We start from the raw sequence: 26,387 nt of genomic DNA on the forward strand, positions 1-26,387 counted from the left end.
TAACTCTAAAAAGTAGCACAAGGTGTTTTCACAGTTAATAGCATAAAATATAATCAGGAGCTAATCACCAAGAATCTTAGAGAAGAGTGTCACGAATCTATTAATAGTGTTAGCTGTGCTCTTAACAGGATTAAGAGTAGTCCTTTATTAATTGATTGATTTTTAAAGTATGTGATGGTAAAGAAAAAGGTATTGAATATATAACCCCACAAATGAAAGTAAGAAGGTTCTTCAAAGAAAATTGTTTTAGGAGATTGTATGCATTAATTGATACTATTATAGTGTTTTTAATTCAATGGATGCAAAATTAAATATTCAAAGTGAAATTTTTTTTAACATTTTTATGTTTTTTTAAATAGAGCTTTCATTATGAAATAATTTTAGATTTAAAGGAAAAGTACAAAGATTGTTCAGATGATGTCTTTGTTAGTTCAAAGAAAATGAAAGAAGTGTGATTAGATTTATTACATAGACATCAAATAAACTTAAAATTCTTTTCAAAGTAAGTATGCTTACAACAAATTTTTGGTTTCTCTCTCTGTAATAGTTAAATCAGGCTTAAATATGTTAAGTAGGAAATATATGAGTGTCATTTACATAGATTTTTTTAAATAGATTATGATTACACAACTTGTAACAACGCTGAATAATTTATGCATTTGAAATAAAAGTAGATTCTATTTGTGGATTTCTACAGGATGAGTTAACTGAGCTGAGAGATCAAATAAAAATTTAATTAGCATAATTATACAGGTTGTTCAATTCATTTAGGACTCACGATCTCTGTTTCTGGGAGAAGACAAATTACCCTTGAAAGCATTTATACCTGAATTTTCATTAAAAATAATTTCAGGGAAATAGTGCAGCTACAGCATGGTAATGAAGCAGATCAGAAATAAGCAGAATGGATCTTGTACTAGACAGAGCACCGAATATTATTAAATAATAGAGACATATGAAATGCGGAGGTGAAACATCATTAACAGATGTTCTAAATGATCAGATAACGGACTTTTATATATGTTTAAATATTTTGTAGTACAAAAAAATCTCTTTTGTAATAAATACAAAGTGTAGATACTTCCCGTTCGCCCTAGGATAAGAATATGTTGATCGAAATCTCTCTACACATTCTTAAAAAAGCAAAAATGAGAAACACATAGATCAACAAAGAGAGCAAATAACTCCTGTCTTTAGCATGACTAATTGTTCAAGATTCTTACAAACTTCGTACTAACTATGAGGAGAGGTATCACCACAAATTCAAGCAAAACTAATTCTGAAGGTTCATGACACCAGCCTGTTTGGAGAAGGGAGAGTCTAAGGAGAATGTGTGGGAGAGAGAAGAGTGGAACCTTCTCAGATTACAACCTTGACAGATTACAAACGAAATCACCTGGGAAAGAGAGTATCTTAATAGATGTGTGAAATTCCTAAAAACAGGAGTAGACCTGATACACTAGGGGACTGACTACAGGGAACGATCTTTAAAAGTGTGCAGGACAGGAGGGGGCAGTCTTAGAAAGACCGTTTGTGAAAGAGAAGAGAGTGTGGGCCTCTCAGCTGCAAATCCAGCCTCCCTTCCTTGCTTACACTGTGATAATACAGCAGGACTTTCTAAGTATTCTATCCTTGCTGACTGGCACAATGATAATCTTTGTCAGGAGGAGGATTACTGAAGCAGAAAAGAATTTATCCTCCTGTGTGCTTCTCTCTTCAGGCTCCTGCAGTGAAAGTGTTCTTCTGCAGTGTTTAGAGGCCAGCAGGATGCACCATCCTTCCATGGGCAGCTTTCCATGGCACTCCCTTGGGTGGCTTTGCAGTGGAGTGCCACTGGGAGGGCACATCTCTGTGAGTGGCTTCTCCTGGTTGCACAGAGATTTCCCAATGAGTGCTGCTGACTTGGCACCCCATAGCCCCCTTCTTTGGTACAACCTGTGACCACTAGCTCTGCTGACCTACTGGAAAACCATTGGAAGTCAGGCTTATTAACACGAATTGAAAAAAAAAAATTGAGACACCAGTGGCTGCATCCACTTGAGGAGAGAGATGCTACAGATTTAGTGCAGGCAAACCAGTAGAGTCACTAAATCACTATACAGACAAACTGCAGCAAGGAATACTGATGGGTTCAGATTCCATGTGGCTACAAATCACATTATAAGAAATGTCAAGTTTTCCAAGAAAAATTGAGACTTGCAAAGAAATAGAAAAGGGTGACCTACACAAAAGAAAAAACTCAATATCAAGAGTCACTAAGAGGGACCAGGTATTGAACTAAAAAAAAATAAATAAACCTTATACCAGCTGCAATACATGTGCTCAAAGAACTAAAAGCACACTTAAATGAAAATTCTACATTTGCCCAGATGACAGTCTCAACTTTCAATTAAATGGAATCATTGTTGTGTCTTCTGATGGAAGCATTCTTCCCTTTGGAAATAGGACCTTCAGACCATCAGAACATAAGGTCGCAGGTTCAGGAAGCAAAAATTTTGCTAGTGGGTCATTAGGGGTAATATGAGTGTTGGCGTTCCAATCTACACCCTTTGATTCCTGCACCTGTGAATCATGGCCAAGAGAGAGACAGCACCATATTTTGGATTATAGATTAAGAGCATCTATAGGCTGCTGGAGAACCTTGTCATGGCCCTGCAAGATATGGCCATGCAGCTGGCACTGGAATTGAGTCTTCAAAAGGCCTTTTCACCATTCTATCAAGCCAGCTACTTCAAGATGCTGGGGAAGATGGTAAGACCAGTGGATGAAAAAAGCATGAGCCTATTTCTGCACTTCATTTGCTGTGAAGTGAATTCCTTGATCAGAAGCAATACTGGGTGGAATACAATAACAGTGGATAAGGCATTCTGTAAGTGCATGCACGGTAGTTTTGGCAGAAGGGTTTTGTGAAGAGAAGGCAAATCCATGCCCAGAGTAAATATCTGCTCAAGCAAGAAAAAACACAGTTCATTCCATGATGGAAGTGGTCCACTTTAATCAACCTATCATCAGGTTGATCACCCCAGGGATTGTGCCATATCAGGGTGTCAGTGTTGGTCTATGCTGCCAGCAGACTGGGTACTCAACAGTGGCCATCGCTAGGTCAGCCATGGTGAGTGGAAGTCCATGTTTCTGAGCCCATGCATGATCTCCATCCCTGTCACCAAAGCCCCTTTGTTCATGAGCTCATTAGATATTGACAGAAATGACTGGAGAAACAGGCTGACTGGTACCCAAAGAATGGATCATCTTATCTACTTGGGTATTAAAATGCTCCTCTGCTGAGCTCACCTTTTGGTGAGCATTCAAATGGGATATAAACATTTTCACATGTTGTGCACATTTAGAGAGATCTAACCACATATCACTTCCTTTAATCTCCTTGTCACCAATTTTCCAATCATGTTCTTTCTGAGTCCCTGACCATTTACCCAGACCATTGGCCTAAACCTACAAAATGGTTTACAATCACATATCTGGCCAATTCTTTAACCAAGCAAAATGAACAGCCTGGTGTTCCACTCAGAGTACTGGCCTCCTGGATCATTTCCTTTCACCACTATGATTCAGAGATGTCCCAGGACATTTCCCTTCACCACTATCATTCAGGGATCTCCCAGGACATTGCTGTAGCTGTCCACTCTCAGGCAGTGCCTGCATATTCTGCAGAACCTTCTGTAAAGCAGGCCAGAGTATCATCAGTATGATATGATCAATATATGGATCAGAGTGATTCCTTGTGGAAGGAAAAGATAATCAATGTCCCTACAAACTAAATTATGACATAGGACTGCAGAGTTGATATATTCCTGACATAGGATGGTAAAGGTGCATTGATGACCTTGTCTACTGAAAGAAAATAACTTCTATTGGTGTTTACTAACAAGGATAGGGAAAAAATCATTTACCAGATCAATCATAGCATACTAGCAGGTTCTAAGATATTACAGGAGATGTGCTAACTTGCTCAAGCAATGAAGTAACATCTGGTAAAGCAGCTACAATTGGACCCACCATCTGGTTAAGCTTACAATAATCCACTGTCCTTCTCAAAGATCCATCTGTTTTCTGCATCAGCCAAATAGGCAGGTTGATGGGGATGTGGCATGAATCACCACTCCTGCATCTTTCAAATATTTGATGATTGCCCTCATGTCTGCAATCTCTCCAGGAATGCAGTATTGCTTTTGGTTTGCTATTTTTCTAAGTAGAGGCAGTTCTACTGGCTTTCGCTTGGCATTTTCCACCATAATAGCCCTCATTGCACTGGTCAGGGAACCAATGCGTTGAGTCTAACTGTTACACGGAAATGTACAAAACATATCTGAGGAAGACAACATAATATTCCTCCTAGAGGACGCAAGTAAACACTTGCACAAAAATAAAAATATAAAATCTTGAATAGGATGCCTCAGCAGCATTTTGTCAATGTCTAAAGTTCATATACACATTTATACAACTTAAAAATTTACTCTGAGAAAGTTTTCACAAATCCCTTTCTCCTTTTTTTATTGGAAAAGAACCCAGGGTTTGTTGTCTTCTAATTCAGCTGCCTTGGAAACCTGGGAAATAGGAAATATCATATGTGTTAGCAGGAGCAAGGCTGAGATTGATAATTCCTGGGGGACAGCCATAACTTTGGGGTTTTTGAGTCTTGTAATTTGTATACCATCGTCCGCCTTGCCAGGTCCTGGAAGCTCTGATAAAATTCTCTTTTGATAGATATGGACCCCTATGGAATTGAAGAGTCCTAGTTTAGATGACACCCGTCATGTCACAGAGGTTTCATTTTCTTCTTCTAAGGTGTCACCTGAGGGAGATGCAGTATAGACATGGATGGCTGCAAGGACTCCTGGTGCTGTGCTTTATGATGTGCTGTAGTTTCAGCCCTTAATCTTTCAGCAGATCTGGGACAACTTGTGCCAGAACCTCCTATTAGTTTCCTGTTAGAATGAATGTCTGAACTGAAGACCACTGATCTTCAACAGAGTGGGCAACGCAAATACCTACAGCTTTTATTTGGGAGTCAGACAAGTTCATTCTAAAGTTCCTAGGGACAGGTAACGATAGCCGGGAAAGCTCTAAAAATGAAGAAAAAGTTACCTGATGGCTGGTCCCACTGCATATCACATCTAAGAAGCCTTTACAATTATACAGTTGATGCTGGCACAAGAATGGATGGAAAGAAAGTAGATTAGAATAGAAAGTATAAAAAGAGACACATTCCCAAAAGAAACTGTTACGTGATTAAGGTCACATTTCAAATGACTAGGAAAATAGTGTTTTGAAGAAATACTGTCGAGACAACTGGAGAGTCACTTAAAAAGTAAAATATATACATAATTTCACATTGTTTTTTAATTTTAGAGATCTCCAAGTAAGAAAATGTTTCCATACATTTAATACAAAAACAATGGGTGCCTTTGTTAAGAATATGACATGTAGGGGCTGGCCCCGTGGCCGAGTGGTTAAGTCTGTGCACTCCGCTGCAGGCGGCCCAGTGTTTCGTTGGTTCGAATCCTGGGCACGGACATGGCACTGCTCATCAAACCACGCTGAGGCAGCGTCCCACATGCTACAACTAGAAGGACCCACAACGAAGAATATACAACTATGTACTGGGGGGCTTTGGGGAGAAAAAGGAAAAAATAAAATATTTAAAAAAAAAAAAAAAAAAAAAAAAAAAAAAGAATATGACATGTAAATCTTTGACTCAGAATTTGAGGAAATAAAAAATGATTGATAATTCTAAGTGCATAAAATTTGAAAATTTCTGTCTAGATAAATTAACATGAACTCAAAAGCCAAATAACAAATTGGGAAATATGTCTAATTCATATCACAGAAATAGAAAATGAAAAGTGATAATCTCATTATTTCTAAATCAAAGAATAATAATAGGAAAAAGGGACTAGTGTCTTCATCAGAAAATTAAGAGAAAATAACAAAACAAAGCAAATGGGCCTTAAACACCTTGAATGAAAATAAGCACATTCATAATAATAAAATACAAATTAAATCTACACAGGGGTACCATTTATTATCTACCAAATAGGAAAAATATCCAAAAAGTTGACAACATCCTCTGTTGACAAGGCCAAGGAAAATAGTCCTTCTAGAACACTATAGAATAAGGTACAACACTCTTATGGAAAAGAATCCGAAATATCTAAGAAATTCACAAATACATTTGCCTAATGATCCATTCATTTCACTTCCAGCAATATAGCCTGATAATGGGTCCACACGAGTGTATTCATCATACAATTCCTTATCTGTAATAGTAAAATATCAGAATGGCCTGAGTGAGATACATTCTAAAATGAAACTAGAACATAAATATAAATGCTTAAAGCAATCTCCCTTCTCTATTAAAAAAAAGGAGATTAGTGAACACTGGAGGGATTTCAGAAACTAATAAAATTATAATTTCATTAAATGAGGAAACAGGCATGATGGAAGTAAGACTACTCTACATAGACCCTTCTGGTATAATTTTGACTTTTAAAACATGAAGCTATTTTTCACATTCCAAAAAATGTGAAAGAGAGAAAGAAGGAGAAAACTCTAAAATTGAAAAAAAAAAAAACGATACTAATGCAAATAAATGTAAAATTCTGTTAATTTGGTAAGTAAGGCAACCAGAGATCAGAATTATTTCAAGTCTTTTTGAAGAGGATACTTACGCTCAGAGTCAAATAGACTGGAACAAAATAAATGCAAAGACATTTGAACCCTCATTCAACAGGTTTAACTGCTAATAGTAATGTTTACATCCACTTTTGATATTATTTTCATGAACATGGAAAAATAAGAATATTTAAGTAAAGAGAAAAGACAGAAAATGTATTAAAAAGGTTGTTTTAACCCCGTTATTAAACTTGAATCGTAAAACCTAATAGGAACTGAGGATTTTCAAATTTCCTTTTTATTTCAAAAGTCTAAAAACAAAAAGACCCTAGAAGTAAAGACATTTCAACACTATTGAATACTCCCGTCTAGCACCAAAAGCACAATTCTTGTGTTCTACACACTATTCCTCAATAAAAAAAATCAGACCTTTTTGGCAAGACATATGATTAGGGGTGTTGAGCAGGCGAAGTGCCCCATGAGCCTGGAACATGGTGCTGTGCTAAAAAGAAGAGAAATACTTGAAGACTAATTAGGACACAACAAAAGCATTCAGGAGCCAGCTTCAAGAATTACCCACTTGCCAAATGTGGGATAGTTTGAGCTTCAAATACAATAATGTGCATAATTGATTGTGAAAAATTGAGTAAGTAAAAAATCATTAAGCTATGATGATACACATCTCATTTTTAAAAAAGAAGCAAAAACCTCTTTAAAGTCATCGTGGAAGGTCACTACATATCAAGTCTCTGCTCCAAAAATTGGAAATTAAACAGCCAAAATAGAGATGTACCATATCTTTTTAAGTGAAAGTTTAGTTTACACAGAGTTGGTAAATTAACATTCATCTTTACATAAGACAATTAATAAATGCAGAAAAATGATAAAAATTGATCTTAAAAATCACTACTTTTCAGCCAATAATGAAATAATTGATTATAGGCAAGAGTCAAAAATAAATTACACAACCATTATGTGAAAGGTTTTGGAGAAATAGGGTATACACAAATGTTAACATTAATAGCAAAGATTACTTGCCAATTGTGACAATGTTCCTTTAAATGTGAGAAAATTGGCTGTCATCAGTGATTTAGATTTATACGAATTGGCTCCACTGGCGACAGCCAGGCCCTCATTCTAAAATTGTCACTTGATTTGATGCAATACAAAGTAACGAGGTATCACCTTAAGATATTTTTACCTTAATTATTTATACCTTTATTTTTATCTTGAAGCTTTCATATTTTTGTAGAAACTAAAAGTGTTTAAAGTCAAACGATTTTAACTAATTATGCTGTTTGAAATGTATGAACATAAAAATCATATTTCAGACTCCTGAGGTTGAATAAATTCCAAAAGCCTTTATACCAGCAAAATCATGAAAAAGTCATTAGATCTGAAGATCATTACTAAAGAGGTCTTGAGAGTTCTCCACATGCATTATCTCACTTTTTATATATCTTTATTCTAAAACAACATATGCTTGTGGTTCAAAGGTGAGAAACACTAAAAATAGAAAAGTTGGAGAATACAGCTAAGTATAAAGAGTTAAACATCAACTCTTACCCCTACTATCTCTAAATTTAACTCTAGTTATTGCAAATATCTTATTGTACTTCCTGCCAATCTTTGTTCTATAAACATTTATTGAGTGGTCAAAGCATAGTATGTGTTTGTGTGTGTGTTTATACTTGATATTGGGGGCTTTTTTAAATCACATTTCAAGTCAAGGTTATGCTAGCTGTGCAGTCAATTACATTATGATTCCTTTTTATGATTTGTTTGAATAATGATGTGTTAGACGTCTTGTGAAAGATCATGCATTTCATCACTTTTTGGTATATTTATCAATTTTGGTTATTTATCTATTGATAAATAAGAAAAAGTAAGTAATAACTAGCTAAATCTTATTACTAACATAAATATAATATAATTTGGTTTTTATGTGTTTGTGAAGAAGTGATATTATTTTGAAGATGAAGATAGCCCTTTTTTTCCATTTCCTCTGAAATAGTCTCAGAAAGCCTCAGAAGTTGCGGAGAAGCTTTGAGACAGTTGGGAGAAGGATGGATGGAAGCAGGCACTGAAGTGATTGCACCTAGTTTCTAGCCATAGGTATTGATGAACAGGACACAGAGCATTTTGGTTAGCCAAGTTTTAATGAGGTCCTTTTAGAAGTGATTCATTGGTGTCTAACATTGTCTACATAATATTTAACACAAATTCTGATGTATGAGTAAAAATGAGTTAAACAATACTTCAAGAAATAAACTAAGAAGAAGTGGATTAATAACAACAAATTTCGAATAAATGTATATATGTGAATTCTATGACTGCGGTTTAACCATGATTCTATCCACAGGTGGGATACAACAGTTTCCCTTCTCGACAGGTTGCTCGAAATGTTTCGGGCGCTGTCTTTTTATGATATCCAGGTATACACATAAATTCAGCAGTCTCCCCTGTTTTAGAATAAATTTTTTTCTGATATTTCCATCGTAATTGTATTTTATGTTCTTCCATGATTTCTTCTGATATTACACATGCATCTGAAGGCAACAAAAAAAAAACATAAAACATTAAGGAGAACACAAATATTGTCCACAAAATTTCAGACTCAAGTAGAGTCTTTTACACTGGTTCAGGACTTCATTCTTAAAAAGTTTTCTAAACCAACTCATTGAAAATCCATCATGTAGATTTAAATCATTTTAAACAATTAATGATGTAAAAGCAAGGTGTGATGTCTAACGTGTGATAACCTAAGTTTATAATCAGATTCATAATTTCAATTATCACATGAAAATCTTTCATTAAAGAATATATTGTTACAGTTGTTGCTTCAACAAGAATTTTACAAACCTTATTTCCTTACACGTTGATATTTGGTAGCAAGCATTCAATAGAATGTTTGCTTGTTAATCCATGAAAATTCTGTTATAAACAGCACATCATACTCATTACACAGATTTTCCCAAGATTCATGAGACTATTAAAATATTTACCTAAGCATTTTGGTGGTTTTGACCACTCTCCATTCCTGCATGTTATAATCTTGTTTCCCTGAAGTACGTAGAGGGACTGGCATTGGTACTCAACTGTTGATCCTGGAGAATATGCTGGTAATGGGAATGTGGTAATGTCTCCATTGTCAATCGGTGGAGGGGAACCACATTTTCTTTTAGACACTATAAAAATATGATTTCATTTATTGAAAAACCAAAGAAAAACACAGATCAAAATAAAGCAAATAAAAATATATTACAATATGTAATATCAAGACTTGTGATTTCTGATGGCAGAAATGATTTGTTGAAGAAATTTGAATCACTTAACCTGAGTCACATTTTTAAGCCCTTCCTTTCACCCCACAAGAAAGCCTTATAAACCATTAACAAGTTTGTCATTTTTGCAATACTCCAGTATTAAAAAATGTTTTTATTAGTAAATATATGCTAGACAGGGGGATAGATAAGATAAACAAAGAAATATTCCTGTTCTTTACACAACACACTACGGTGCCTATTGGATCTCTAGTCATTTTTTATTGATTTTCATTTTGATTAAAAAATAAACATCAACTCCTCTAATAAAATTCAAGCAGAAATTTATGTGAAATTTCTAATTTATGTGAAATTCACAATGTGAAAGAGAATTACTGGCTTCCTGTTCTGGACAAGATGAAATAGAAATATTTCCGTTTATTCCTTCTGCTAAGAATAGCTAAAAATCTTATAAAAACCACCATAAGAGATTGTAAGAGATGTAGAGAGAAACTTGATCTGATTAGGGACCTTGGGATTCGGGGACTTACACTGCAATGAGGTTTTGTGGTTTTCATTTTTCTTTCCACGTATCCTAGACTGGAGACTGAAGGAGAGTGTAACGCATAAATAATATAAAGTTCAGGCAAAAAAAAAAAAAAACTGAAAACATTTCCACAAAGAGCCTTGTCTCTTTAGCCAAAAGAAGCCCATGAAAAGAGCAGCCTAGCAAGACACAACCATTTTTTGCAATATTCCACTTACTCTAGAAAAGCACTACAGAAGAAACCTGAGACCAACCCACTTCCCACCTTGATCAACAGAGACCATGTGAGGAAACTGTACTTCCACCCACTCTCTGAGGGAACAAGACACCTCTCCCCTTTTCTGTGGTGTCAGTGGAGGCCAAGTGGGAAGCCTGAACTAGCACACTGCATGACAGTAGTGGAGGTCTGATAAATAAAAGATTTCAATAAAATTCACAGTCTCAAAACATCATACTCAAAATGTCCATAATACAACTGAAAATCACTCATCTTACTACTGACGGGGAAAATCTCAAAAGAGAAAAGACAATCAACAGAAGACAACACTAAGATGATACAGATGTTGGAATTATTTTACAGTGGTTTTAAAACTCCAATGGGAATTATACAGCTTAAGAAGATAACAGAATAAAATAACTACACTGGATGGGATGAATAATAGATTGCAGATGATAGAAGGATAAATAAACTTGTAGACAAAACAATACAAATTACTCACTTTGAATATAGACTGAAAACAAAAAAAATGGACAGGGTTTCAGGGACCTATGGGAAGACAGCAAGAGACTGGAGACCCAGAAAGAGAAAAGGAAGGGGTTGGAGATGAGAAAAAAATTCAAAAAATAATGGCTGAAAATATCCAAATTAGGCATAAGGCATAAACCCACATACCAAAAAGGCGAGTGAATGCCAAACAGGATAATCTCAAGAAATTAATGCCAAGACACATAATAATAAAACAACTGAAAACTAAAGAAAAATCTCAAAAGAAGCTACATAGAAATTATACCAAACTGTAGGGGGAAAAGGATTCTAATGTCAGTGTGTTTCTCATCTGTGACCATGGAGCCAGAGAGAATTGACAACATTTTTTAAGTGCAGGAAGGAAAGAACTGTCAACTCCAATTCTACATCCAGTGACATTATTCTTTAGGAATAAAGGGAGAAATAAAGAAGTTCACACACATAGGAAAATGGAGAGGATTAGTCTCCAGCAGATCTATGCTTGAAGAATTACTAAAGGAATTCTTCAAATAGAAAGGAAAAGATAGGATTTCTGGGAAGATGGCAGTGTAGAAAAACTCCGAACTCACCTCTTCCCACGGATTCAACAAATTTACAACTATTCTTGGAACAATTACCCAGAGAGAGAACTGAAAACTGAATGTAAAGAAGCCCCATGACAAGAGCGAGGTGGAAGAGGCAGAAATTCCCTCCAGGACTGGAAAAAGTCATATTTTAGCCACGGCACTTCATGGTCAGGAGCAATCTTAAGGTACAAAGTGTTCCCTGGAGGAATGGGGGATCTGAGCAGGAGAGCATTGCCACAATAAGCACCTTTTGGACTCAGCACAGCCAAGATAAGTGTCATAATATCTGACTTTGCTGGATATTAACTACAATGGGGAATACCCACAGAAAAGCTATCAGATGTAGGGAAATAAAAGCCTACTCTTAAACGGCCCCCACACAAATTCACCTGTTTTGAAAAGTAACATAAAATCACCCAAAAGAGATGTGCACAGTCCTTTGGTGAAAAGAGACTCACTTGATAGGCTTGTGTGCATCTCAGCAAGGGGTGAGACCTCCCCAGGGTGAGACCACCTCTCCAGGACCTAAGACATCGGCAGCAGCCATTGTTGTCACCTAGTACTGGTGCGCTGACACAGATGCTGGCAGATGCCATTGGAGTTCTTCCCCTGGCCTGTTAGCCCAGGGTCTGCCACAGAAACTAGAGCACCAGTTTAATCCAGCTCAGCTAGGACAGGCAGCCCACCCTAGGGACTGGTCCCACCCAAGAGTAAGCCCTCAGAAAACTTGTGAGCCCACACAGGCAGGATGTGTAGGACCTCTGCAGTGGGATGAGTGTGTCTGCTTCAGTGGGACAGGGAATGCACAAAGGGCAGGACTTCATTGATAGGTTGTGTGATAGATAGATCTGTGGGTGGTAGGGCTTGTCAGCTGTAGCAGACTTGTTCTTCTCAAACAGCCACATAGGGGATTGGCACCAACTTACAATGCCTGAAAAAATTGTGTGCTACCATGCCCAGAACCAGTCTCACTCAGCTGCACTCCTGAAAGAGCTGACAACAGCTTTGCAGGCCAGAGACCTACAGCTGTTGTAGGCCACTGAGCCTAGCAACCTGCCACACTGGGAACCTACTCACTTAACAGAAAAACTGCAGCAGGAATGTGTTATTAGACTTCAGCCAACTGTCCTGGGGCTCCCCATGCCCAAGAAGGTGACTAAAGAGACCATGGCTGCAGCATGCAGCTGAGAATTACAACCAGCAAGCCAGGGTGACAGTCTAGCCTCCCTGTGTACCTGCAGCAAGAGAACCCTACCACAACAGAAGGACACATGTAGCCTACACGGGGGACATTCCTGGAATATTTGGAACTGGTGACAACAGGGAAGCACACTGATGGGCCTGGTAAGACATCTCTTACATAAGGCCACCGCTCCAAGACTGGGAGACATAGTTGATTGACCAAATACATAGATATAAGCACAAAGAAAGAGGCAAAATGAGGAGACAAAGGAATATGTTCCAAAATAAGAGAACAGGGTAAATCCTCAGAAAAAGAACTAAATGAAACAGAGATAATCTACCTGATAAAGAGTACAAACTAAAATAGTCATAAGGATGCTCACTGATCTTGGGAGAAGAATGGATGAATTCAATGATAACTTCAACAAAGAATTGGAAAATATAAAAAAGAACCAATCAGAATTGAATAATACAATAAGGGAAATGAAAACTTCACTAGACAGACTCAACAGCAGAGTAGATGATACAGAAGAATGGATCAGAGAGCTGAACAAAAGATTAGAGGAAATCACCTAAGCTGAACAAATATAAGAAAGCAGAATCAAAAAGAATGAGGACAGTGTAGTGGGCCTCTGGGACAACATCAAGGGCACTAACATCCATATTATAGGTGTCCCACAAGGAGAAGTGAGATACAAAGGGGCAGAGAATCAATTTGAAGAAATAATATCTGAAAACTTTCCTAACCTAAGCATCCAAGTATAGGAATCACAGAGAGCACCAAACAAGATAAGTCTAAAGAGGCCCACACCAAGATACATTGTAATTAAAATTTAAAGAATTAAAAATAAAAAGAGAATCCTGAAATCTGCAAGAGAAAGTCAACAAGTTGCACACAAAGGAAACCCCATAAGGCTATCAGCTGACTTCTCAGGAGAATCTTACAGGGTAGAAGGGAGTGACATGATATATATAAAGTGCTGAAAGGAAAAAACCTACAGCCAAGAATACTCGACCAGGCAATGTTATCATTTGGAATGGAAGGAGTTTTCTAAACAAGCAGAACTAAAGGAGCTTATTACCAATAAACCAGCCTTACAATAAATGCAAAAAGAACATAAGTGGAAAAGAAAAGACCACAAATAGGAATAAGAAAATTATCACAAAAAAAACAATTAAATCACTGGTAAAGGCAAAAATACAGTAAAGGTAGCAGATCAACCACGTAGGAGGCCAATATGAAGGTCAAAAGACAAAAGTACAAAAAGTTATCTATTACCATGATAAGAAGGTAATGAATATACATGCACAAAAAAGAGGATAAATATGATATCAAAAACATAAAATGTTAGAGGAGGGGAGTAAAAGTGTAGAGCTTTTAGCAAGAGTTCAATCATAAGAGATCACTAACTTAACATAGATTGCTATATACTAGGTTATTATATATGAACCTCATGGTAATCACGTACCAGAAACCTATAATAAATACACAAAATATTAAGAGAAAAGAACTCAAACATAATACTAAAGAAAGACATCAAACCACAAGGGAAGAGAGCAAAAGAAGAAAGGAACAGAAAAGGACCACTAAAATACCCAGAAAAAAGGTAACAAAATGGTAATAAATACATACTTATCAATAGCTACTTTAAATGTCAATAGAGTAAATGCTCTAATCAAAAGACATAGGGTGACTAATCGGATGCAAAAACAAGACCCATATACATGCTGAATACAGGAGACACATTTCAGACATACACAAACTGAAAATGAAGGGGTGGAGAAATGCAAATGGCAATGAAAAACAGCTGGGGCAGCAATACTGGTATCAGAAGAAGTAGACTTTAAAAGAAAACTGTAACAAGAGACAAAGAAGGGCACTACATAATGATAAACTGAACAATCCAACAAGAGGATATAACACTTGTAAACATTGGTGCACCCAACATAGGAGCACCTAAATATATAAAGCAATTATTAACAGACATAAAAGGAGAAACAGACAGCAACACAATAATAGTAGGGGAGTTTCACACTCTACTTACACCAGTGGATAAATCATTCAAACAGAAGATCAAAAGAAACATTGGCCTTAAGTGACACATTAGACCACTTAGACTTAGTAGGTATATACAGAACTTTCCATCCAAAAACTGCAGGATACACATTATTTTCAAATGCATATGGAACATTCTCCAGGATAGACCACACTGATGGCAACAAAACAAGTATCAATAAATTTAAGAAGATTGAAATAATACCTGGTATCTTTTCTGACAGCAATGGTATGAAACTAGAAATCAACTAGAGTAAGAAAATCAGAAATCCATAAATATGTGGAGATTACACAAAATACTACTGAAAAACCATTGGGTCAATGAAGAAATCAATGGAGAAATCAAAAAATATCTGGAGACAAGTGAAAATGAAAATAAGACACTCCAAAATTTATGACATACAGCAACAGCAGTTCTAAGAGGGAAGTTCATAGCAATACAGGCCTATCTTAACAAACAATAAAAATCCCAAACAATCTAACAGTGTACCTAAAGGAATTGGAATAAGAAGAACAAGCAAAGCCCAAAATCAGTAGAAGGAAGGAAATAAAGAAAATCAGAGCAGAAATAAAGAGTATAAAAAAAATAGAAAAAATTAATGAAACCAAGAGCTTGTTCTTTGAAAAGATAAACAAAACTGACAGATATGGCACCACTCGTCCAGCCATGCTGAGGTGGCGTCCCACATGCCAGAACTAGAAGTACTCACAACTAAAATGCACAACTACGTACTAGGGGGCTTTGGAGAGAAGAAGGAAAATTGTTTAAAATAAATAAAATAAAATCTTAAAAAAAAAGATGTAGTTAAAAATAACTGTAGGTAAAATGGGTACAGAAGGAAAGCATCTCAACATAATAAAGGCTATATATGACAAACCCAGAGCCAATATCATACTCAATAGAGAAAATCTGAAAGCTATGCTTCCCAAGAACAGGAACTAGACAAAGATGCCCAATTTCACCACTCTTATTTAACATAGTATTGGAAGTCCTAGGCAGAGCAATCAGGCAAGAAAAAGAGATAAAAGGGATCCAAATTGGAAGGAAGAAGTGAAACTGTCACTATTTGCAGATGGCATGATTTTATATAGAGAAAACCCTAAAGAATTCACCGAAAAACTTTTAGAAATAATAAAAGAATACACTAAAGTTGCAGGATACAAAATCAACATAGAAAAATCAGTTTTGTTTCTATACACTAACAATGAAGTAGTGGAAAGAGAAATAGAAATACAATCCCATTTACAATTGCAAAAGTAATAAAATACCTAGGAATAAATTTAACCAAAGAGGTGAAAGACGTGCATACTGAAAAATAAAACATCATCGAAAGAAACTGAAAAAGATGTAAAGAAATGGAAAGATATTCCATGCACTTAGACTAGAAGAGTAAAACACTTAAAATATCCATACTTCCTAAAGCAATCTACAGATTCAATGCAATCCATATCAAAGTTCCAATGACATTTTTCACAGAAATAGAACAAAGAATCCTAAAATTTATGTGAAACAGCAAAGGACTCTGAATAGCCAAAGGAATCTTGAGAAAAAAGAACAAAGTTAGAGGTATCATACTCCCTGATTTCAAAATATACTACAAAGCCATAGTAATCAAAACAGCATGGCACTAGCACCAAAACAGACACACAGATCGATGGAACAGAATTAATAGCCCAGGAACAAACCCACACATCTATGGACAACTAATTCTTTTTTTTTTGTTTGTTTTTTTTAGCATACAAATTTCATTGATTTTTTTTTTTTTTTAAGATTTTATTTTTTTCCTTTTTCTCCCCAAAGCCCCCCGGTACATAGTTGTGTATTCTTCGTTGTGGGTTCCTCTAGTTGTGGCATGTGGGACGCCGCCTCAGCGTGGTCTGACGAGCAGTGCCATGTCTGCGCCAAGGATTCGAACCGACGAAACACTGGGCCGCCTGCAGCGGAGCGCGCGAACTTAACCACTCGGCCACGGGGCCAGCCCCTGGACAACTAATTCTTGACAAGGGAGCCAAGAACATACAATGGAGAAAGGAAAATCTCTTCAATAAATGGTGCTGGGAAAACTGGACAGTCACATGCAAAAGAATGAAAACAGATCATTATCTTATACCATACACAAAAATCAACTCAAAATGGATTAAAGACTTGAATGTGAGACCTGAAACCATAAAACTTCTAGAAGAAAACATAGGCAGTACACTCTTTGACATCTGTCTTAGGAGCATATTTTCAAATACTGTGTCTGACCAGGCAAGGGAAATCAAAGAAAAAGATAAACAAAGGGGACTACATCAAACCAAAAAGCTTCTTCACAGCAAAGGAAGCCATCAACAAAACTGAAAGATGACCTAACAACTAGGAGAAGAGATTTGCAAACCACATAACATATCTGATAAGGGGCTAACATCCAAAATATGTAAAGAACTCATACATCTCAACAACAACAAAAAGCTAACAATCCAATTAAAAAACGGACAAAAGATCTGAACAGACATTTTGCCAAAGAAGATATACAGATGGCCAACAGACACATGAAAAGATGTTCAATGTCACTAATTATTAGGGCAATGCAAATCAAAACTACAATAAGATATCACCTCACACCTGTCAGAAAGACTATAACTAACAAGACAGGAAATAACAAGTGTTGGAGAGGATGTGGAGAAAAGGGAACCTTCACACACTGCTGCTGGGAATGCAAATGAGTGCAGCCATCATGGAAAATAGTATAGAGAGTCCTCAAAAACTTAAAAATAGAACTACCATGAGATCCAGATATTCCATGCTGGAGTATTTATCCAAAGAACATGAAAGCCTGAATGCACAAAGATATCTGCATCCCTGTGTTCACCGTGGCATTATTCACAATAGCCAAGACTGGGAAGCAACCTAGGTGCCCATCGAGGGATGAATGGATAAAGAAGATGTGGTATATATACACAGTGGAATACTACTCAGCCATAAAAAAGATGAAATCTTTCCATTTGTGACAACATGGATGGACCTTGAGGGTATTATGCTAAACAGAATAAGTCAGAGGGAGAAAATCAGATACCATATGATCTCACTCATAAGTAGAAGATAAAAACAACAACAAACAAACAGATAGAGACAGAGATTGGATTGGTGGTTCCCAGAGGGGAAGAGGGGAGAGAGGAGGAGGAGGGAAGGGGTGATTCTCACATGTTTACGGTGACGGATGGTAACTAGTCTTTTGGTTTTGAACATGATGTAATATATACAGAAATCAAAATATAATGATGTACTCCTGAAATTTTTTTAATAAAAGAAAGGAAATGATAACAGGAGGACTGAGACTTGACAAAGAAAGAAAAAACAAAAGAATTGATAAAAAATAAGGGTAAATATAATTTCTGTTTAAAATGTGGGGAGAGTAAATGGACCCTAAATGAAAGTAAATTTTCCACATTTCACTTGAAGTGGTAAAATGCCAATACCATTAGAGTGTGATAAGCCAGATATGTATATCTTCGTACCTAGAGCAACCCCTAATAAAACTGTACAAAGAGACATACTCAAGAATTATATATATCTCTCTCTATATATAAAATTATTTTAAAATTTCAAAAAAATCTAAGCAAGAAAAGGAGACAGGAATGAGACACAGGAAAAGCACACAAAACAAAGAATGAAATGGCTGACACAGCCCCTAACATAGCAATAGTTACTTTAATTGTAAGCGGTCTAAATATACTAGAAAAAGACTGAATATGGCAGGGCGGACACACAAACAGGACTCAACTATATGCTGTCTACAGAAACTCATTTCAAACATGAAAACATAGGAAGGCTCAAAGTGAAAGACTGGAAAAATATATACCAGGTAAAACTTAACTTAAAAAACTATAAATGGCTAGTATAATATCTCCTTTGTTGGCTTCACTTATTTCCTGAACTCTAAATACTGGAGTGTCCCATGACCCAGTTCTCAGATGCTTTTTTTCTATATACACTAATTCCATGGATGAGCTCAGCTAATAACACACCCTTAAATATAATTCATAAGCTAAAAAAGCCCAAATTAAATCACATTCTATGTCCTCCCCCACTATCTATTCCATGTCTCAAAGTAGAATTTCAAAGCGCTGTCAAATGTACTTAAGGTATCTTTAAGAATTTATTCCTCAGGAAATAACTGTGTCTTAATGCTTACGATAGGAAATTATCCATGATACAAACTGTCCTAATCTGATCAAATCTTTCATAAATACATATACACAACGTATTACTTATTCAGTCCACAAAAAGAATTAGATTTAAGCCCCATCATTTTATTTACACTTAAAAAATTTATTCCGTAAAAACTACTTCATTCTATATTTAATATCAACATATTTTGTCCCTAATATATACTCTCAAATTTGAGGGGAAATAAGATACTCTACCTTTGCACTGAGGTGGATCTGTCCAGGTTCCATTCAAACATATCACTTCTGTTTCCCCAAACAGATCAAAAGGTTTGATGCATTCATAATGTACTCTCTCCCCAGATGGATACCTAAACATCTCATTTGGTATAACAGCATTTTCCACTTTGGGTGGTTTCTTACAGGAAACATCTGAAGAGAAAGAAAAAAAGTATCCCCAAGGTAATGATCATTTTTGAATGGCAAATCAACAAATGAGATTCCAAATATATCTCAAGGAAGATTTAAAATCAATCGTTAATCTGTCATAAAAGACTGCTACTTTTAATAAACTTAAATGTGAGATTGAGGAAAGGGGGATAAAGTATTGTTTTGTAAGATTTAAGCTACTATACCTTAAACTCTCTCCCATCCTTCATTAGACTGTTGGTAGACATTTATGTGTGTGTGTGTGTGCGCACGTGTGTGTGTAGGTCAGTGAAAATGTAAGTTTTTCTAGACATTTCTCTTTGATAAATAATAAAATAAATATTATAAATTACATAAATTAAAAAAAGAATTTATAAACCACAAAAAATAATAAAGAGATTACTTGACAGTGTAATTTGGTTTGCAATCATCCTGTTAGTGAATTGTAATTTTAGGCTCCTAGAAAAGTAATTGCAAGTAGCCACTTCCTTAGAGAATAAGTCAAGAATGAACACACCTTGAAGAATACCATAGTGGAAGGAAGATGATGATTAATCAAAGTATTCAAATAGGAAGTGTAAAAACATAACAGAAATTAAATGTATAATTTATAAAAACACTCTCTAATGATTGGGATGGGGCAAATGCTAAAGGACTTTACAACGAGCAATGTGTAATTCATCAGTGAGATTCATTCAGGTGGATATAAAGTATAGTAGACTGTAACTATGATTCCTAACCCAAAGTGTGCATGGAATCCCTTGGGAATTGTTAAAACATTTTCAGGATTGCACCCTCAGAGTTTGTGATTCAACAGGTCTGACTGATCCTGTGTATTTGCAAATTTGTATTTGCATTTCTAACAATTCCCAGAAGATGCTGATGCTGCTATTCCAGGGACCACACTTGGAGAACTATTGGGCTATAAGATTAACCATTGAGTACGCAATTCCATCCCTTTACGTTAAGGTATAAGAATTCTTTGGCCTAAAAACTTGGCTGAAAAAAATAATCTATGTCCAGTGTTTAATGATGCTAGAGGCAATTCTGTATTATATTCCTTAAGATACTTTATTAATAAATTTTAAAATTTCATGAAATTACCTCTGCATGTTGGCCTTCCTATCCATTGGCCATCAATACACTGGACAATACTGGATCCATCCAATTGGTAATATTTTGGACATTTATAAGACACTTGTTCTCCTGACCTATATGATTCCTTCTTCTGGCCTATGAGTATGGCATCATCAAAGCTGGGTAAGCTAAAACAATCTGTTTCTGAAAGAAAAAAAGAATACATATTTGTTCAGTAAAGTGTTAAAAATACATAACGGCCAATAATTACTTTCTTCAATAATGGTTAGATACATATCAAACCAGTGAACACTGTACAACATTTTTCTTATAATTTGAAAAAATATGTTAGCAGTCTTGACTTAATTGCATTGAATGGTTCTACATTTATCAAAAGTATAACATGGCAATAGTGGTTTTGAAAGCCTGGAGAGATATGGATGGATGTAATGCTTGAGACCATACTTCTTACATCTAGATTCTTATTTGCCCATACAGACCACTGACATTATGGATGTATTTCTACTTTGTGTTTCTGTCAAAGTTACATTTATATGTTTAATTTCAGTTATGTTGAATATCTTAGAAACTTATATATTTGTAAGGAGATAACTGATAAACGAACATAAATTGAATAATAATGAGATGGATGTGCAGGGGCTAGATGTGATACAGGACGAGAGATGAAAGGTCTGAGAATGTATCAGAGGATGCTGCAAGTGCACACAAGATAATGCGAAAATGAAATAATTTGGCTCACGTTTCAAACTTTTCTTATTACTAGGGCTATTAATTCTCTACCAGAATCCAGAACTTTCCAGTGATACATTCTTAAATTCTAGAATTATTCCTTAGTTTCATATTTGTACTATTTATGCTCTGAGTTAAAGATATTTATCAGCCTTAGAACAAAATTAAATGCACCATACTTATGCATTCTGGTGGACGGGGCCATTTTCCTCCTAAACATTTTATAGATGCAGGTCCATCAATCACAAAACCTTCAGTACAGCTGTACATCACTTCTTCTCCATACTGGTAACTGTCTAACTCATGAGATAGAACACCGTGCGGAATCAAAGGCGGTGGTTCACAAGGAATTCCTAAACAAAAAGAAAAATGAAAGAATGACTCCAGGTTTCACAAACTTTGAAATTTAATTTTATGTACTGGTTGTCATATTTCATAGTTTCATTTCTCAAGAAATGATCACACAGGAGCTACCATCACATTACAGAGAATATGCAAAAAAGCTTCCTAAAACCACCATTCTTGTGTGTGTCCAGCTGTCAACTTGAGCAAGAACTTCAATAAAAATGTCAATATGTTTATGAAAAACTATCAATACCTCTCTAATCAATTATGAACAATAAAAGAGAACACATTGAGAGTTAATGGTCTTCAGAAAAGTACTATATATTGTAAGAAATCAGAAGGGACATTGTAGGAAGAACATAAGAAATTTTTTTAAAACCTAATGACAAAGCAAACACTACAACTTACATGAATAGGTAAGAAAATGAATAGGTATAACTGCAAATAGGTAGGTTTAATTACACTACACATCCACTTTTAATACCAAAAACAAAAGCCAGAATTTGAAGTGATTCTATAACAAACCGAAGAAATTAACAAAAACGTGATTGATTTGATTGTGCAAAAATTATTTGGTAAAATATGTAAACATATAAATGATAGTAAATACATAAATGATTTTATATATTTAGAAATCTAAAGGATTCTGTCTCATGACTTTGATGACAAAGGAATTATTTTTAATGAATTGTACTGAAAGTAGGATTTTAGTTTGTATACTGTCCTTACCTACACACTGAGGTGGAGAACTCCATTTTCCCATGTGGCATGTTATCCCATTTCCTCCAGATAACCTGAAACCATCTTCACAAATGTAACTTAATCTGGTGTTATGTACATAAAGCTTGGGTTCAAATCTCTGTTTCCTTCCTTCTGAAGAGACAGATGATTTAATGGTTCCATGTTCTATATGAGGTGGTTGAGAACATGGAATTTTTTCTATATGAAGAATAGAAATCAAAGAGTCAAGCACAAATACAATGTTTAAACTGAAAAGTAAAATTAAATACCATTTGGGATTTTAAAATAAGGATAATTTGAACAAATGGAATTCTTTTAAAACTGAAAACTATTTGAAATCTGCAAGGATGTGTGTCCCACTAAATCTATGCTACTATCCACTTATTCAATATGCCTTTTCATTCTTGTCCTGTTCATCATGAGGAGTAAAATAGGCCTGAACAGAAATTTTATCTGGTATCTACATAGTAACCCAAAGATTTTGTCTATATTCGTTTCACAGTAGAAGCGAAAGGATGCTGATTGCTTTGTATACCTAGATTGTAATTCACTGTTTGAAGATCGAGTCGAACAGGTATAGAGACAGATCTTCATTTTGTTCATCTACACAAAGCACAGGGGAGGATTAGCTTATTTGAAAGAATGTCGTGAAGCAAATTATGCACTACTGACCCACGCAGCGTGGTATTGACTGCCATCTTCCGTCTTTGCACACAATTTCTTCTGTTCCCCGAATTAGATATTTTTCTTGACAGAGAACAGATATTTTTTCTCCATCTCGATAATTCACTGTACTTGTCATATCTTGAGCATTGGGAATCTGAGGTGGAGGTGGGCACGAATGTATGCGTACTTCTAAAAATATTAAAATTAGATTTCTTGGTTAAAAATCATAAGTTACAAATATTCAAAGGATAATCCAGAAAACAGAAAACTCAATAATAATGTACCATAAGTGATCAAATAATAAAGTTATGTTCTATATTTCAATGTGTTATACTTTTCAGTTTGTTAAGCCCTTTAATCTATCACATTTGGTTTATATTCTCATGATCTTCCTTGGAGTTTCTTCCTTTTATTCTTTCTTTCATTAATCTTGTGCAATTTATGTAAAACCAACTTTGATTATTTCTAACCATTAGATGTTCTACCTGAATTAGTCATTCCATACCAGGCATTAAATAAAGACTGATACCAGGATCTTCTGCACAGATATCCATGATCAAATGTATTGGGATTGGATTAAAATCCTCACAGTATGTTCTACCAATGGAAGGTGATTACAGAGGAATAATTATATGCAGTTCATGCTCAATTAATTTCATAGAGCTTCTCGGCCAAGATGAGAATTAGCTACGTTCAACCGTGGTTTATAGTGTGTTGTGAAAAGCTCAAAATTCCTCCTGAGATACTGTTTACCCTCTTATCTACACACTGCTAAGGGATATATGGATTGATGAAATGCACCCAGTTGAACAGATTAGACAATCTGGCTTTAGTTACCTGACCAGCAGGCTATAAAAGATACCTTTGTAAACTTGTGTCTGAACGCCCATAAAACTCAGATACCTCAGCTATATCTTGGCAGTTCCCAATCTGAAGATAGAGCATGTCCTGTTCAACTAAGGGAAGACTCTGAATGACTACATCTGGAAGCTTTAGAACCTCTCCATGATTTCTTGATTTTACTTTCTCTTGTCATACTATGTCTCTATTTCGTTAAAGATATTGAACTTGAAAATAATGGAAAAATTGATGAAAGAAAGAAATATTGATGAAATGAAATAAAATTTCACTACTGTATTTTTAATTCTGCAAGTATACACTGGGAAGTCTTGTAAATCCTTTCAATTGTCCAACATTTTCTATTCAATTCAGGTAAATATTTGACTTAATACATTTCATTCATGATTATTATTGTCAGATTTTTTGTTTCTACCTAAGTCAATAGGAGTTTGTTATATTCCATCAAAAATATTTTTTCATAGTTCTGTTTTAAATATATTGGCATATTTTTCTATATATTTGCAGGGATTTATTTTCTTCTTGTCTAATGTTTAACCGTCTTTGACCCAATAGTCTTAATTTGAACTTTCTCTTGATAAATCTTGCCAGAGGTTGGTCTATACTAAATTTCACTAAAAGCTGAATTATTATTCTGCAAATCAGCTGTTTATGCATTTTTAAGATTCTTATAATAATAATTGATGCTTTGGTTATTTTTTCCTTCGATGTTCTTTGGATGTATGTTCGTTTCTAGCTTCTAGATTGTAATACTTATTGCCTTCATTTTGTTCTTTGTTTTATAATGCATGTTTTAAAGCTATAAATAGTAACCCAAAAGGTTTGCCTTTGCTGTATCCCAGATCTCAATGTCTACTGCTACCAATGTCATTTAATTTAAAGTATTTTCTGTTAGTTAATCATTCATAAAAGGATTTTTTTTTTTATTTTCGAGATGTGTAAGATGGGTGAATAAGGTGTGTGGCTAGTTCTTTTATTATTTTACTTTTGCTTTTAATTTAGAGAGAATGGTTTGAGGACATTGATTACTTGAAATCTGTTGGGAATTTATTTATGACACGGAAATGAACAATTGTTTTAAATAAATTGACTATGTTACAATAAGATAATATAGATTTCAAGACAAGGAGTATTACAGGAGTAATCAAGAAATATTTTATCATTATAAAAATAACTCACAACAGATTTATCATAAATGTAGATGTATGTAAAAATGCGTTAAATACGTGAAGCATAGATGGACAGAACGAAAGGAAGAAATAGACAAATCCACAATGCTAGTTAGCAATACTGAGAGCTTTCTTCCTCTGACTGATAGAACAACTAGACAAAAATTTTGAAAGGACATAGATAAATGTGAAGAACACCATGAACCACTTTAACCTGATCCAACAACTAGAGTATACGTGTGCTTTTATACGAAAGTGGAACCATCACAAAGTTAAGAAATAAGCTGTGCAGTAAAAGAAGCAAGAATAAATTTCAGAATATGAAATCTTACAGTCTGCTCTGTGACAAAAATATTAGATTAGAAATCAATAAGAATAAATCATCTATGCAAACATCCATCATCCTTATCAAATTGTATATATTAAATATGTCAGTACTTTATACAACAATCACACCACAATAAAGCTGTAAAAAGAGAATAAATTGTTTGGAAAAACATAAATATTGGGAAATTAAACAACAAACTTGTAACTGACAGCTCAAAGATGAAACCACAAAGAATATTAGAAAATATTTCACACAGAATTAAGTGAAAATAAAATGGATATAAAATTTTTTCAGACACAACTAAAGCAGTATTTAGAAAGAAAAATGGGGGTTGGCGCAGTGGTCAAGTGGTTAAGTTTGCACTCTTGGTTTTGGCAGCCCCGGGCTTTCGCTGGTTCGGATCCTGAGTGCAAACATCGCACCACACATCAAGCCATGCAGAGGTGGCATCCCATGTAGCACAACCAAAAGGACTTATAACTAGAATAAACAACTATGTACCGGGGGGCTTTGGGGATAACTAGAATAAACAACTATGTACTGGGGGGCTTTGGGGAGAAGAAGAAAAAGAAAAGAAAGAAAGAAAAATATAGGGTTAAAAGTTTATATTTAAAAAGTAGGATGGTCTAAATCCATGTTTTCATTTCTGCTTAAGAATTTGAAAAAGAGTAAAATTAAAATCGAAGTAATTAGGGGCCAGCCCGGTGGAGCAGCGGTTAAGTTCGCACGTTCTGATTCTCGGCGGCCCAGGGTTCACTGATTCGGATTCCGAGTGCGGACATGGCGCCGCTTGGCAAAAGCCATGCTGTGGTGGGCATCCCACGTATAAAGTAGAGGAAGATGGGCATGGATGTTAGCTCAGGGCCAGTCTTCCCTAGCAAAAGAG

General features: G+C 35.4%; 1 protein-coding gene across 6 annotated transcripts in view; it reads right to left on the minus strand.

The window, feature by feature from the left end:
• The window catches only part of LOC103554612 (complement factor H), a 162,718-nt gene that overhangs the window by 92,534 nt on the left and 43,797 nt on the right, over positions 1-26,387 (minus strand). For 2 of the 6 annotated variants that reach the window (XM_008525742.2, XM_070602397.1), the window contains exons 11-17: positions 23,153-23,335; positions 22,469-22,678; positions 21,574-21,747; positions 20,672-20,848; positions 19,397-19,570; positions 9,636-9,818; positions 8,771-9,179 (exon numbers count right to left, since the gene is read on the minus strand). The exons of the other annotated variants lie outside the window; for them this stretch is intronic. In XM_008525742.2, coding sequence (XP_008523964.2) covers positions 8,983-9,179; positions 9,636-9,818; positions 19,397-19,570; positions 20,672-20,848; positions 21,574-21,747; positions 22,469-22,678; positions 23,153-23,335 — 1,298 coding nt within the window. In that variant the 3' untranslated portion in view covers positions 8,771-8,982. Of the gene's footprint in view, positions 1-8,770; positions 9,180-9,635; positions 9,819-19,396; positions 19,571-20,671; positions 20,849-21,573; positions 21,748-22,468; positions 22,679-23,152; positions 23,336-26,387 lie in introns of those variants that run through there. 6 annotated transcript variants of the gene reach the window in all.

Source organism: Equus przewalskii, chromosome 31 (genome assembly GCF_037783145.1).
Source record: "Equus przewalskii isolate Varuska chromosome 31, EquPr2, whole genome shotgun sequence".
NCBI lineage: Eukaryota > Metazoa > Chordata > Mammalia > Perissodactyla > Equidae > Equus > Equus przewalskii.